Consider the following 14,345-nt stretch of genomic DNA (forward strand, 5'->3'; position numbering starts at 1 on the left):
ATCAATTTTTTCAGTTGCCACATGCTAATACTAACATTAGTGCACAGCCTGAAAAATCATAGGGGCCTGAAAGCTACCTGTGCCCAACATGTGCCAAAATGGAGTTACCACCCAGCTACTGCATGGCTCTTGCGGTAATTTAATTTTTGGTGCACGTCTGATATGCGCGTCTGAAATCATTTTTATTTTCAGGTGCACATATTGGGCACATGCCAAGTGGTATTTGACACGTGTAGGTCATTACCGCCCAGTTACCGCGTGAGACTTTACCGCTGGGTCAATGGGTGGCAATAAGGTCTCAGACCCAAAATGGACGTGCGGCAATTTTCATTTTGCCACATGTCCATTTTTGGGAAAAAAAATTTTTAAAGGTATTTTTTACAGGTGCACTGAAAAATTATTCTGCGCGCACCCAAACACGTGTCTACACTACTGCAGGTAATAGTTGGCTATTTTGGATTTGCATGGGCAGCCGCAGAGTCTCATCCTCCTCCATGGCTTCAACATCTCGCCGAAGTTGGGGGGCAGACTCAAGAAAAATGTCAGGAAGTATTTTTTCACGGGAGAAACTTAGATTGGGAGCCCTCCTGGGACAGAGAAATATCCAGTGTACCTGAATGTAACTCACCTTGAGCTACTACTGAAAAAGGTGTGAGCAAAATCGAAATAAATATCTCTGGATGTATTTTCTCTTTCAGTGCATGCCTGGCTGCTTAAGCAGAGCAAATGTACTTAGGCCTGAATCAGCCAGTCACAGTCACAGGCCTGCTTAAGCAAATACTTGTTGCTGATTAGAAATCTGTGTATGATTGATGATCTAACTTCATAAAAACTGGGTGGAGGGAAGGTGGGCTGGTGGGATTCTTGTTGGGCAGGAAGTTTATTACCTTAAGTTCAATGTGCAGTTAGGCTTCTTATAGCCAAATGTATGTATCAACATATATTTTATGATGCCATAGCTGTAATGGTTTTATCATTTCAATAAGGATTTCTCCATAAAATGCCAAGTAGCGTGCAGTACCTGCTTGCAGTTAATGTGGAAACGTTTAACACCTCCTATTTAGGAGGAGGTAAGTGGGCCTGCACTGAACTGCAGAAGTGCTGGCTAACCATGCCATGCCCTTGAACGAAAAATGTTTAAAAATTCAGTAACATGCGGTTTAATGCATGGAAACAGGCAAACTACCGCAAAGCCCCTTAACGTGGTAGCCTGTTACCGTGCGTTAACCCCACATTAAGGGCTTAACACCTTTTAGTAAAAAGGCCCCTAAAATTGGATTAGGTTAGATGTGTGAGACAGAGAAATGACTGATGTTATTCCTCACGTTATTCGTGACTATTTGGTGTTATTCCTCATGTTCAGGAAGAGGCTAAAAACCTTTCTCTTCCCAAGACTGCCTCATAACAATCCATCACGACTTCTATCTCCTAGTATCAACCATTATCTTTTCCTTAATGATTTTTAGTCTCATGCATTATACCAATGGTCTCTAATGTTTCTCAAACCTCACACTAACACTATTTGCTTTTGTCTCACCTAGAATGTAAACCGCACTGAACCCTGGAAAGGGGATATTAGCAGCATACAAGAATTGATTTGATTTGAATTGAATTCAATGTTATTCCTTATGTAATTCATGAGTATTATTGATTGATGTTATTCCTCGTGTGATTCGTCAGTATTATTGATTGATATTATTCCTCTTGTTGTTTGTGAGTATCTTGAGATGTTAACCACTTTGAACCTCTCGTTGGGACTAGTGTGGTCTACAAGTCATGGATTGGATTAATGTTTTTATTATCCCCCTGATTCTATAAAAGTCACCAAAAATTGCACACACAAATGTCGGCATGCCCATGATTTGCCCACACAATTTAATAGAATAACGAGCAAATTAGTTCCAATAATTGGCTTTTTAACAAGCAATTATTGGCACTAATTAGATTTAATTGGGACTTACACACGTAAATTTAGACACGGGATCCACACCTAAAATTTATGCATAGCCCAAAAAAAAGGGGGTTTGGAAATGGGAGGGTCATGGGCATTTTGGGCAGATTGGGGGCATGGTTTTGAGTTACACACGTAATTATAGAATAATGGTGCTTCGCACATAAATTTAGGCATAAATTTAGCCACTTTTTCATTGGTGCAAATGACGGCACCTGAATTTACACACAACCTCTCCACTTAAAGCGTTATTCTCAATCACACCGTACTTTAGGCGTGGCTTATAGAATACTGCTTAATCAGGTTTCTTCGGCGACAATTTTTTAGGCGCCATTTATAGAATTCACCCCGATATGTACATATCAATGGGGCCCTTTTACTAAGTTGTGCTAAAATGTAGCCAGCGCTATCACTAACCTAGGGCTTTCCCGCACGCTGAGGCCACTTTTAGTGCAGCTGTAAATGGCCATTATATTACATTATAATATACTAGACTTATATCCTGCTAATACCATGAATAGTTCCAAGCGGGTTACATTTTAAAACTAAGAACCAATTTTTATACATTGAAATACTTCTGAAATAAAAAAGTCTTAAGTGACTTCCTAAAATATAGATAATTTCCTATCAATCTTAGTTCTAGTGGTAAGGAGTTCCAAAATGGTGCTGCCTTATAGACCATAGAAGTAGCAAGGAGTGGCCTAGTGGTTAGGGTGGTGGACTTTGGAACTGAGTTCGATTCCCACTTCAGGCACAGGCAGCTCCTTGTGACTCTGGGCAAGTTACTTAACCCTCCATTGCCCCAGGTACAAATAAGCACCTGTATACAATATGTAAGCCGCATTGAGCCTGCCATGAGTGGGAAAGCGCAGGGTACAAATGTAACAAAAAAAATATGATGTATTTTACTTTCTGTTAATATATTTTGAACATGTTCATGCTTTTCTAATTGTTATGTAAACCACATTGAACCTGAGTTCTTCTCGGGTAATGCGGGATATAAATGTTATAAATAAAATAATAATAAAAAAATAAAATATAACATTACGTATTGATGGGAGGTATAGCATTGTCCTCTTAAATGATCAGACTTATAACTAGTGGAAATATTAACCATTTTTACAAGATAGTATGGAGCATCACCATGCAATATCCTAAGTTGAAACTGCACTCTCAACTCCACCGGCAGCCAGTGCATATCCAACAAATATGATGTAACTGAATCAAATTGATTCAGAGAATAAATCAGATTGGCTGCCATATTCTGTATTATCTGCAAACTATGCAATGAAGCTTTGGTGCAAACTGAAAAAACACTGTTACAATAATCGATTAAAGACTGAACCACTAAGCTGAAGGTGGAAGTGGTGAAATATTTCTTAATGTATCACAGTTTTTTCAACAAGAAAAAAGACTTCTTAACAACTAAGTTGATATGAGATCGCATATTAAGCATATTATTTAGCTCAACACCAAGTACACTAGTTGACTTGTCAAAATGAAAACAGTCTTCCCAATATTAAATTGTAGACAGCTAAAAGGATGATCCACAGACCCCCAACCAGAGAAATTTTGTCTTGTCCTTGTTCAGATTAAGCCTTTTCCTTTTTTCCTTTTAATGGCTATGCGTTAATTTCACCATTAGTGTATGACCCTTAGCACAGGAGTACTTAGTGACACTTATTTTCTAGGCAATAAGGGCTCCCGCGCTAAGCATGCACTTATCGGTTGGCGTGCACCAATGTTGCTGCGCTAACCAATTAGCACAGAACAAGCCTACTCTCCACCCCTAAACGTATCCCCAGAACTAAAAAATAAAATCTATTTTGTTGCGCTTGTTGCCAGTTCCAAAACTATCACGGGACACTTGACTACGCCTCAGTGTAGTGCTTTTTAACCTGCGGTAAGCATGCGTTAGTGCAAGGGCCCCAATATTTGTAACTCGCCTCGGGCTCCTATGGTGAGGCGTGGCATCTATATTCTAAAGTAAAGTAAACAATAAAATCTAAGCTGTAACAGCTAATCAACCTATTCTTTTGAATCTCCATTCTATAAAAGAGTATGCAAGGTACACACGTTACTTGTTTGTTTGCTTTTTTGGAGAGTGGGGGTGTTTCATATAATTTACAGAGCAAATAACCTTGCATTGGTTTTCTAGGTTTTCTTTGTGGAAGGAATTTCATCATTACTGTGTAGAAGAGAGTGGAAGAGTCAGAGCAAGCCATGGCAAATACATTTGTAACAGTACCAGATGGATACTGTCTTGGAGAACCACTGCAGTATTATGGTAAGTTTCATCTCGCCATCACAGTAATAAATAAGGTCAGTTTGTCATGCTGCAGAATTCTGAATCTATTGGAGCTGATACAAACCATTGTAGAGTGTGTTACAATAATTCAGCCTCAATCAGGGCACAGATCAAAGAAGTCTGCCTAGCACTGGCTTTCCTACCCAATCTCCCCCAAGCTTCTTTGGATCCAATCCTTCTAAACAGCATTCCTTTGTGTTTGTCCCATGCATTTTTGAATTCCGTTACATTTTTCATCTTTACCAGCTCCCATGGGAGGGCATTCCAGGTATCTACCACCCTCTCAGTGAAAAAATACTTTCTGACATTATTCCTGAGTCGGCCCCCTTTCAACATTAATTCATTTCCTTTAGTTCTACTACCTTCCCATCTCTTGTGTTGGGGACCCACAGGATCTTTGTTTTATTTGGGTTCAGACAAAGTTTGTTGTTATTAGTTCATTCTTGAACTGCTGTTAGGTAGTCAATTTATTCAGTCCTTTAAATAATTCTGCTTCATTGGGTTTGAGTAGCTACACATCCACAGCTCAGATGCCTTTATAATATCTCCTTGTAGGTCGAATCTCAAGCACAGGGCAAAGCAGGATCCCTTGCATCATCTCCTTGACTTTGGATCATCGAGTCTATTCCCCTTCAAGAGCAGGGCCGAGTCTGGTATTCCATTTATTCTGTAATCGCAAAGAAAGGAGGAACCTTTTGGCCCATTCTGGACTTGAAGGGAGTCAATGCATAGATGTAGAACTGAGTATTCATTGACCAAATCAGGTTGGCTAGTGGCATGAGGTAGACATTAAACAAAATAAGTGACAGAATGAATCCCTGTGATACCCCTCAGGTTATTGCCCAAGGTGGCAATGAGGTGTTACCGAACAGTATGAACTGTTGCCTATCTGATAGATAGGACCTGAACCAAGCCAGTACTGTGTCACTCATACCTGTTTCCAGGGCTGGATCAACACTGTATTGGGATCTAGGCATGCATACTGTCACCAGGGAGAGCGCTTCCGGTACAATCAAGAAACAAATGTCCACCAACAACTTCAATCTTAAGGCTTTTATTCCATGCAGGTTTCTAGTAGACCTGATACACGGTTCCAACAGCAGCATTCACCTTCAATCTTAAACACATGTAAGCCACCTGAAAGTGTGTGGCAAATAGTCCCCTTTAAGCAGTAGACTGCCAGCACCTACCAGGATTCAATACAGGCTCACAGTCAGCTTCAGTCTGGGCTCTTTATCCAGTGCACAGTAAACAGTAGTTCAATTCCCAAGACAAACAGTTCATTCAGTTCATCATCCCAGTTAAATCACAAAGCAGCCTTTACCTTCAGGAGGTTTCAATACTTTAGGGACTTCTCACACCCAAGGGATTTTCCCTGCAACTGCTTCTCTCGCACTTCTTCTCTCCTCCTGAACTCACTCCACCTCTGGGACTCCTTCCCACCTGCCTAATCAATCCCTGGCTTCTGCTCTCACAACCAATCATTCTCCTTCCACTAGCTTCCACCACACCCATACCAGCTGTGTTAAGCATTTAATGAGGAGCTCCTGCACACAGGGTTTCCTATCTCTCTTTTTCCCTAGTGGCAGTCACTCTACACATCCTGCCAGCTTACACCCATGCCTTCCACGATTGCAGCTAGGAGTCCAGTCCGGGTTCTTCATCTCACCCCCTGGCTCCTTGCCTGCAATGCCTTCTGGGACTTGTATTTCCAACTGAAACTGCCTTAACTATCCTGGATGTGACTATCACATACCCCCCGACTTAAGAAATTGCGAGTCCCTTTGAGACTTCCCAGGGATTCGCAATTCTAGAGAGGGCCTCACTCTCCTCAGACCTCATGGAGATTCAGCCCAAGCTACCTGCTTCCAGCTCCTAGCTCCCAGCTTCCGCTCCGAGTCCCCAGCCCCAGCTACCAGCTCCCAGCGTCCAGCTCCCAGCTTCCGCTCCGAGCTCCCAGCTGCTGCTCCGAGCTCCCCACTCCAGCATCCAGCTCCCAGCGTCTGCTCCCAGCTTCTGCTCCGAGCTCCCCGCTCCAGCATCCAGCTCCCAGCATCCAGCTCCGAGCTCCCGGCTCCACCGAATTCACCCTGTAAAGCCAAACAAAAAAAAGATAGAGACCCAAGTGCGATATCTTTACACTGGTCCCCCTTTTAAAGTCAGCCAGGTCCACTCCTGGTCTTCCCCACTTCTCTTCCTTCGCCCACTCTTTATCCAGCCTTGGCCCCCCTAGGTACCTCTTACCTGAGGCATCCAGGATTTAAGCATTCAGGCCCCAAGACCAGACTCTCTGGCTTGCATGGATCCATGTTCAGGTCCCATCTGGGATAGTGACATTTGTAACCAAGTACCTCTAGGTGCAGCCAAGGATAAAGCAACCTCCTCCAGCCACAGGCTCCTGGTACCTCGTCTGGTCCGATCTGGCACTCCCTCTGCTTTACCTAGACTTCTCCTCTCCCACGTGGAGGTTCACTGTCGATCCCACCCATCCCTGGCTTCTGCTCTCACAACCAATCATTCTCCTTCCACTAGCTTCCCCCACACCCATACCAGCTGAGTTAAGCATTAGACTAATGAGGAGCTGCTACACACAGGGTTTCCTATCTCTCTTTCCCCCTAGTGGCAGCCACTCTATACATCCTGCCAGCTTACACCCATGTCTTCCCTGATTGCAGCTAGGAGTCCAGTCCGGGTTCTTCATCTCACCCCCTGGCTCCTTGCCTGCAATGCCTTCTGGGACTTGTATTTCCAACTGAAACTGCCTTAACCCAACTATCCTGGATGTGACTATCACAATACATATATTTGTGGGCCCCCTACCATGCCCCCCCAAGCACACATTTTTTCATAAACAGCAGGGAAAAGTGTAGCGTCTAGCTGTGGGTGTGGATGCAGTTAATAGTTTGTGAGTGAGTAAGGAGACTAGATGAGCACATGCTTCAAATGGAATGGCTTAATGGTTAGAGCTGGACAGCTACCAAATTACTCAGTACCAGGAAAGCACTTTTAGGCCAGTCTTAGATTTATGACAACTCTGTCATGGGCAGGGGGCATGGGTGTTTCCAGTGTTTGTCCAATAAAGGGTCAAAAGGGGTCATGGATTTGATATATCACCTTTCTGTGATACAACTAAAGTGGTTTACATATATTATATCCAGGTACTTTCTCTGTCCTTAGTAGGTTCATAATCTGTTTTTATATCTCGGGCAATGGAGGGTTAAGTGACTTGCCCAGGGTCAAAAGGAACTGCAGTGAGTATCAAACCTTGTTCCCCAGGTTCTCAGCACACTACACTATCCATTAGGCTAGTCCTCCACTTCCCCATGGTGCATGATGGGACCTGAAATTTTGATTTCCAAAGGGTAGGCTCAGGGACTACAAACAGCACACTGAATTGGGATGTCAGTTCAACAACCAGACTGGCCAAAATGTCTACCTTCTGGAACTGGGTAACTTGGCAGATCTGCAGTAATGGACTGAGCACCAGGTAGTTGGGTAAGTCTTTCTCCATTGCCTCTGGTACAAAGTACAGATGCCAAAGGTAGACTGCCCCAAAGAGTGAGATTTACAGACAGGGTGTCTGTGATATAAATTTACAAAGTTTTACATGGAATGTTGCCACGATTTGGGTTTCTGCCAGGTACTTATGACCTTGCTTGGCCACTGTTTGGAAAACAGGATACTGGGCTAGATGGACCATACCACAAAGATCAACCAATGTGAATATACACAACTCTTCCACATATATTCAGAAATGTCTTACATCATTTGCTTGTTATATTACTATCATGCTTGATCATTAGCATGTAGCCCATGATCCTTCTGTAACACTAAATGTTCATTTTCTATGATACTTCCACTATTCATGATGTATTGTTAGCCACATTGAGCCTGCAAAGAGGTGGGAAAATGTGGGATACAAATGCAATAAATAAATAAATATAAGCAGAGTAGAGGCAGTATTAGGACAGTCTTCAAAGGAATTTGCCCAGGAAACTTAAGGGTATAGATATTCAAAACAATTTAAATTGACAGGATCTCTCCTGGCATGAGATCCACTAACTGATGCTTTATTGGAACAGGACCTGTCTACCAGAAGGCACTGGGTCTCTTGACTTGTCCAATCTTTTTAATAACGTCTCAAGATCTACCTCAAAAAGCAGGTGACCTTGAAAAGGATGTTTAAACAAATCTTAGAGGCAAAATTAGCCTAGAAAGCTGCCCCTGACTCCAAAAGGGCAATCACTGATGAAACCAGGAGCTGCTGAGTCCAGCATACCACTACCCAAGCTGCATAACCTCCACAGACTGCCACCTGGACCCCTGTAGCTACACCACTCTTCTAATCAGTGATCATGGTAAACTAGTATACTGTTAATGCTCATCTCAGCCCTTTCATTGTGTTTAAAACAGCGTCCTTCAGAAATCTGTAAAGTGTAACTGTGGCAAAACAATGGGTTTCTGAGCCTATGAACTGTATTGTTTTGCTGATGATATGTATTTCTCCTGGTTGGCCAGCAGATGGCGGTTGTTTTGTTTTTTAAAGCTGTACCAGGAGTGACAGCTTTTTCTTTTTCCCACCTAACTGTGAGGTAATTTGTCTGTCTCAGTTTGGAAGTAGAGGGAGAAAGACCTCTCTTCTGAGTCCCTGTGATCAGTTATATTCTGTAACTTGTTAGCAGCTATATTTCTTGTACTTCCCAGGCACTATTCAGATAGTGATAAAATGTTTAGATAGTTTTATCAATCCATATTCAGTTACTTTGTATTTTCTTTTATTTGTTGCATTTGTACCCCACAATTTCCCACCTATTTGCAGGCTCAATGTGGCTTACATAGTACTGTCAGAGGCGTTTGCCCAGTCGGTTGATAATAAATACATAGTTGTATAGTGATTGAATGAGGTATAAATGGAGGGTCGGAAGGGGTGAAGATTGCGTGTTGTCCTGTTTGATCATAGATATGCTGTGTTAGTAGGTGAAGAGGGTTACGCGGAGTCGTTGGGGTAGGCCTTTTGAAGAGGTTGGTTTTTAGTGATTTCCTGAAGTTCAGGTGGTCGTTACCTGTTATTATGTGCTGTTTTTGTTCCAACTGTTTTATGGTTCATTGTTCAATATTTTTAATGACAATAAACCTTTTTTAGTTTATTGCCTCTGCTTGTCTGGACTGACTAAGAATCCTGGTGCTTTTTGTGTTGGGCATGTGGGTGCTTTCTAGGAACTTATAGAAAAGCTAAACAGGATCTGTCTCCTGCTTAGAGACCATTGTTTGGAAGGGCACAAGTATCCAGCCTACCTTGTTATAAATATTTTCCAAGAGCTCTCATCTTATCTGTCTGCACTACAGTTATAATTGGTTGATATCACCGTATGCACCATTAAGATTGTTGGGTGTAGATCATTATATAGCCCCTGATGCAGCCCTTGTGGGCGAAACACGGCCTGTGTCGGGCATTTTTTTCTGATTGTGATTCTACAATAAAGTATATTTTGGACCTATCGCTGATCTGCTTGCCTTATTCCTTCATGAATATGTGGGCAGAGCACCGATAATTGGCTTTTTAACAAGCAATTATTAGCACTAATTAGATTTAATATAAATGTATGTGTGTAAATTTATGCACAGGATCCATGTGTAAATTTTACACACGAGTCACAAAAGGGGGTGTGGAAATGGGAGGGTCATGGGCAGATTGGGGGCATTTCTTTAAGTTGCGCATGTAGTTAGAGAATAAGGGCATCCACGCCTAAATTTATGTGCAGGTATTTGCATCACATTTTAGTTGGTGCATATGGCCTTTCCTAGTTAGGTGCAATTCCAAGGCTTAAGCGCTATTCTACAAACTGTGTTTAATATTAAATCCATTTTATAGAATAGCGCTTTTTTCGGTGCCAATTCTTTTCATGCCATATATAGAATTTACCCTTAAAAGTCTCCATTGTGTTTCTTGATGTGATGAAATTTCTCTGTTTCTCTATGATGTCTTGCTAATACTGACTTCAAATTGTTTGGCTTGCTTATGTAATTACTGTAAAACCAAATGAAAACATTTTGAGTGCCATAGGCTGAAGGGTTCTGCATCTAGTTTCCACTTTATCTAATCTTTTTTTGTTTGTTTTAATCTAGATGTTCTGCCAGACCATATCAATTATCAACTGCAAGACTCAGACTTCCAGACTGCAGCGTATAGTCAGTATTCAAACGGGCCTTTTTCTCCCGTGTTGCAATCTCCCCCATCACAATTACACTACAGCACTTACAACGTGGACTCCCAATTCAGTGACGGGCAATATGTGCCAAACGCTTGTGAATTAAGTAAACCAACCTACTTGACCAGTTGCAACAGTGAGGATGGGTATCTTGGAAAGAGACCAAGACTGAGCCATTCTTCCATACGAATGAAAGGGCAGGAGGAGTTGTGTGTGGTGTGTGGGGATAAAGCTTCAGGCTATCACTACAATGCACTCACCTGCGAAGGCTGTAAAGGTAAGGAAGGCATTATTAAGAACAATTCAGTAATAAAAGAAATAAAATAAGCTATTTAAACAGGGATTTTACCACAGCAATTCACCACAGCTTCAGAGAAAAAGAGTGGCAGTTAAAAATGTTTTTGATGCTGTTAATAAGAAATAAATTATGGACGGATTCCAGTAATGCCAATTTAAGTTTTTATTTGGAGTTGCACAGAGCACATGGCAAGTATGCCATTGCAATTTCTTCTCAGACCAGAGACAGGGCAAGGCACAAGTTTTATAGTGTATAGGTAACAAAGGGGCCCTTTTACTAAGCCACGTAGGTGCTCACATGCACCCAATATGTTCCAATTTGGACTTACCGCCCGGTTACCGCGTGGCCCTTGCAGTAATTTCATTTTTGATGTGAGTCCGCTAAGCGCATCCGAAAAATCATTTTTCTTTTCTGACACACATCAGCTACGTGTATCAAGTGGCATTCTACGTGCGTAGGTCATTACCGCCCGATTAACACGTGAGACCTTTCCACTAAGTCAATGGCTGGCGGTAAGGTCTCAGACCACAATGGACACGTGCCAATTTTTATTTTGCCGCACATCCATTTTCAGCAAAAATTTTAAGAAGGAATTTTTTACAGGCGTGCTGAAAAATGGATCTGCCCGTGCCCAAAACCCGTGCCTACACTACCGCAGGCCATTTTTCAGTGCACCTTAGTAAAAGGACCCCTAAGGCTCTTTTAGTTAATTAACCACCTATCTCCTCAATTATTTGGCTTGGCTGTAACTTAGAAATTCAATATATCCCAAGCATTTTTTTTCCCTATCAGGTTTTTTTCGTCGTAGTATTACCAAAAATGCAGTGTATAGATGTAAGAGTGGCGGGCACTGTGAAATGGACATGTACATGCGAAGGAAGTGTCAGGAGTGTCGGCTGAAGAAATGTAAAGCCGTGGGGATGCTTGCAGAGTGTACGTACTCATTTCCTTTTTTGACATTGTAAAAGAAAAGTATATTTATGGGTCCTGATATTCAGCCAGCGGCGGGCAGTGCTTTTGCTGTCCACCATCAGATATTCAATGCTGGGCCATTCTGGCGACCGGCAATGAATATCCAGGGTGTGTGCGTGTGTGTTTAACCGCTAAAAAGTTAACCAGCTATGCAGATATTCGCATTAACCGGTTAACTTTTTAGCAGTTAAAATTAAGACAGCTATTTATCTGGTCCAATTTGCCCGCTAAACTTTAAGCGCTGAATATCGGTGCCTAACTAGATAAGTTGTATGATATAGCTGGTTATGCACTAGGCGCTAACCAGCAATGTTCAGCAGAAATAACCAGGTATTTGCTACTGAATATTAGTGGTTAGGCGCCAATATGAGCCCTCCTGGGACAGAGAAATATCCAGAGTACCTGAATGTAACTCATCTTGAGCTACTACTGAAAAAGGTGTGAGCAAAATCTAAATAAATATATGGAATGTTGCTACTATTTGGGATTCTAGATGGAATGTTGCTAGTGGAGGAGTGGCCTAGTGGTTAGTACAGTGGAACATGGAATGTTGCTGCTAATTTGAGATTCTAAATGAGGAGTGGCCTAGTGGTTAGAGCACCTCTTGCAATCCAGAGGTGGCTGGTTCAAATCCCACTGCTACTCCTTGTGATCCTGGGCAAGTCACTTAACCCTCCATTGCCTCAGGTACAAACTTAGATTGTGAGCTCTCCTGGGACAGAGAAATATCCAGAGTACCTGAGTGTAACTCACCTTGAGCTACTACTGAAAAAGGTGTGAGAAAAATCTAAATAAATAAATATGCTATTTAACCAGTCAGCAGCTGTGTCTGGCTAGTTAAATGGTCTGAATATTGGGGGGATGGTGTTTTCCAGTATTCATAACATGCACAGTGATGTCCTCTGTCCATTAAAACATGTTTCCAATAGACTTTAATTCTAGAAATTATTCCAAGCAGCTTATCAATGTGAACCATTGGGCAAAACATCATTAGCAAGTCACAAACCCCTCACAATCAGTCCATCTGATTGGTCTGTGTTGTTTATGATTACTATTACTTTCTATGCGGTCCAGATCAGGCATACCTGAAAAATACATATAACTTAATAACATCCATTCAAGGCTATATCTAATATACAATATATAATAATAAAATATACAATAATTATGTTTCAATAATTTTTATTGATGATCAACAAGTTAAACAAACCACTGCATATCTCCCCTAACAAATTAAGAACTAACCATGGTTATACATCGGGATATAAATCATACAGCTAGATCATCATCAAGATTTCACATTTTCTCCCCAACCCCCTTTCCAACATGTTAAGTCATTTTATTGGGAACAATTGCATCAAAATCGGACACAAGTATAAGCAAAACCTTTCGCACCAATACAGCAATGTTACAATAAGTTATGCAAGAAATTCACCCCTACAACTGCCCCAACTGAAAAGATAAAAAAAAAATATACAATAATTATATAAATTAAAATTAACCCAATAGTATAAGATATCAATCCAGATTTTTACCAAAGCTGAAACTCAGTTAGCAATTCCAAAATTTCCCAAATAACCAGGTTTTCAGCACTTTTCTAAATCGTAAAAGACCAACAGATAGTCTGAGAATAGCAGGAAGATCATTCCAAAATTTAGACCCCATTAAACGAAAATGAGGACTGAAAAAACTCTCTTGTACCTGACCTAGGAGATGGAAGATGTAAGAGCAGAAAATGTTGTAGTTGCACAGAAGTAACTCAACAGGGAATAGTAATCAGAGACATCATGTACTCAGGGGCAAAACCGTACAATATTTTAAAGATTAAAGAACAAATCTTAAAATATACCTTTGCCTGAATTGGTAGCCAAAGTGCTCTAATCAGCAGTGGGGTAGCCCTGTCACACTTCTTAGCAGCGTAAATCAAACTGCCACATTCTGTAAAGTTTGTACCTTCTTCAAGATTGCTTGTGACCAACCTGCCAGAAGAATGTTACAGTAGTCTAAATGACTTAAAATGAAGGCCTGAACAATTAGTTTAAACTACAGTGCCTAATTCTTAATCTTTTTAAGGTTAAAAAAATACTTTTTTGGTTAGCTGAGCTACTTGTTTCTCAAAGGAAAGTGAAGCCTCCAGCACTATTCCCAAAATCTTTCGCTCTAATTCCACTGGGAAGCTGACCTTCTCTATGGTTATCATTTGACATAAAACTGCCTGTTGTGGAGTGGAAGCAATAAAGAACTTTGTTTTATCTACATTCAGTTTTAACCTATAAGTAATAACTCAATCTTCCACTAACAATTTGCAGCTGTGGGCTTCAGACTTAATATCCCCCTATCCAACAGGATGGGTAACGTGATGTCATCAGCATAAATAAAATTGTTCACTGCATTACTATCCAGAAGTCTTCCAACTTGCCTCTCATTTTGACCTGATAGGATCTGAGGGTCAGGAAACCCCTGAACCAATTTAAAACTGGACCTGATATACCTATCCCCATCTAATAGCCATATAAATAGCTCGTGGTCAATTATAGCAAATGCTGCTAATAGATGGAATCCTATAGCGCCAGTATTTCGTTTCTGTCACCAGGGCACATAAAGCTG

General features: G+C 41.3%; 1 protein-coding gene across 2 annotated transcripts in view; it reads left to right on the forward strand.

Annotated features, from left to right (window-relative positions):
• LOC115482175 (bile acid receptor-like) overlaps positions 1-14,345 on the forward strand; it is a 90,757-nt gene that overhangs the window by 38,861 nt on the left and 37,551 nt on the right. For both annotated transcript variants that reach the window (XM_030221767.1, XM_030221768.1), the window contains 3 exons: positions 4,110-4,238; positions 10,386-10,745; positions 11,559-11,699. In XM_030221767.1, coding sequence (XP_030077627.1) covers positions 4,175-4,238; positions 10,386-10,745; positions 11,559-11,699 — 565 coding nt within the window. In that variant the 5' untranslated portion in view covers positions 4,110-4,174. The remainder of the gene's footprint in view (positions 1-4,109; positions 4,239-10,385; positions 10,746-11,558; positions 11,700-14,345) is intronic.

Source organism: Microcaecilia unicolor, chromosome 12 (genome assembly GCF_901765095.1).
Source record: "Microcaecilia unicolor chromosome 12, aMicUni1.1, whole genome shotgun sequence".
Taxonomy (NCBI): domain Eukaryota; kingdom Metazoa; phylum Chordata; class Amphibia; order Gymnophiona; family Siphonopidae; genus Microcaecilia; species Microcaecilia unicolor.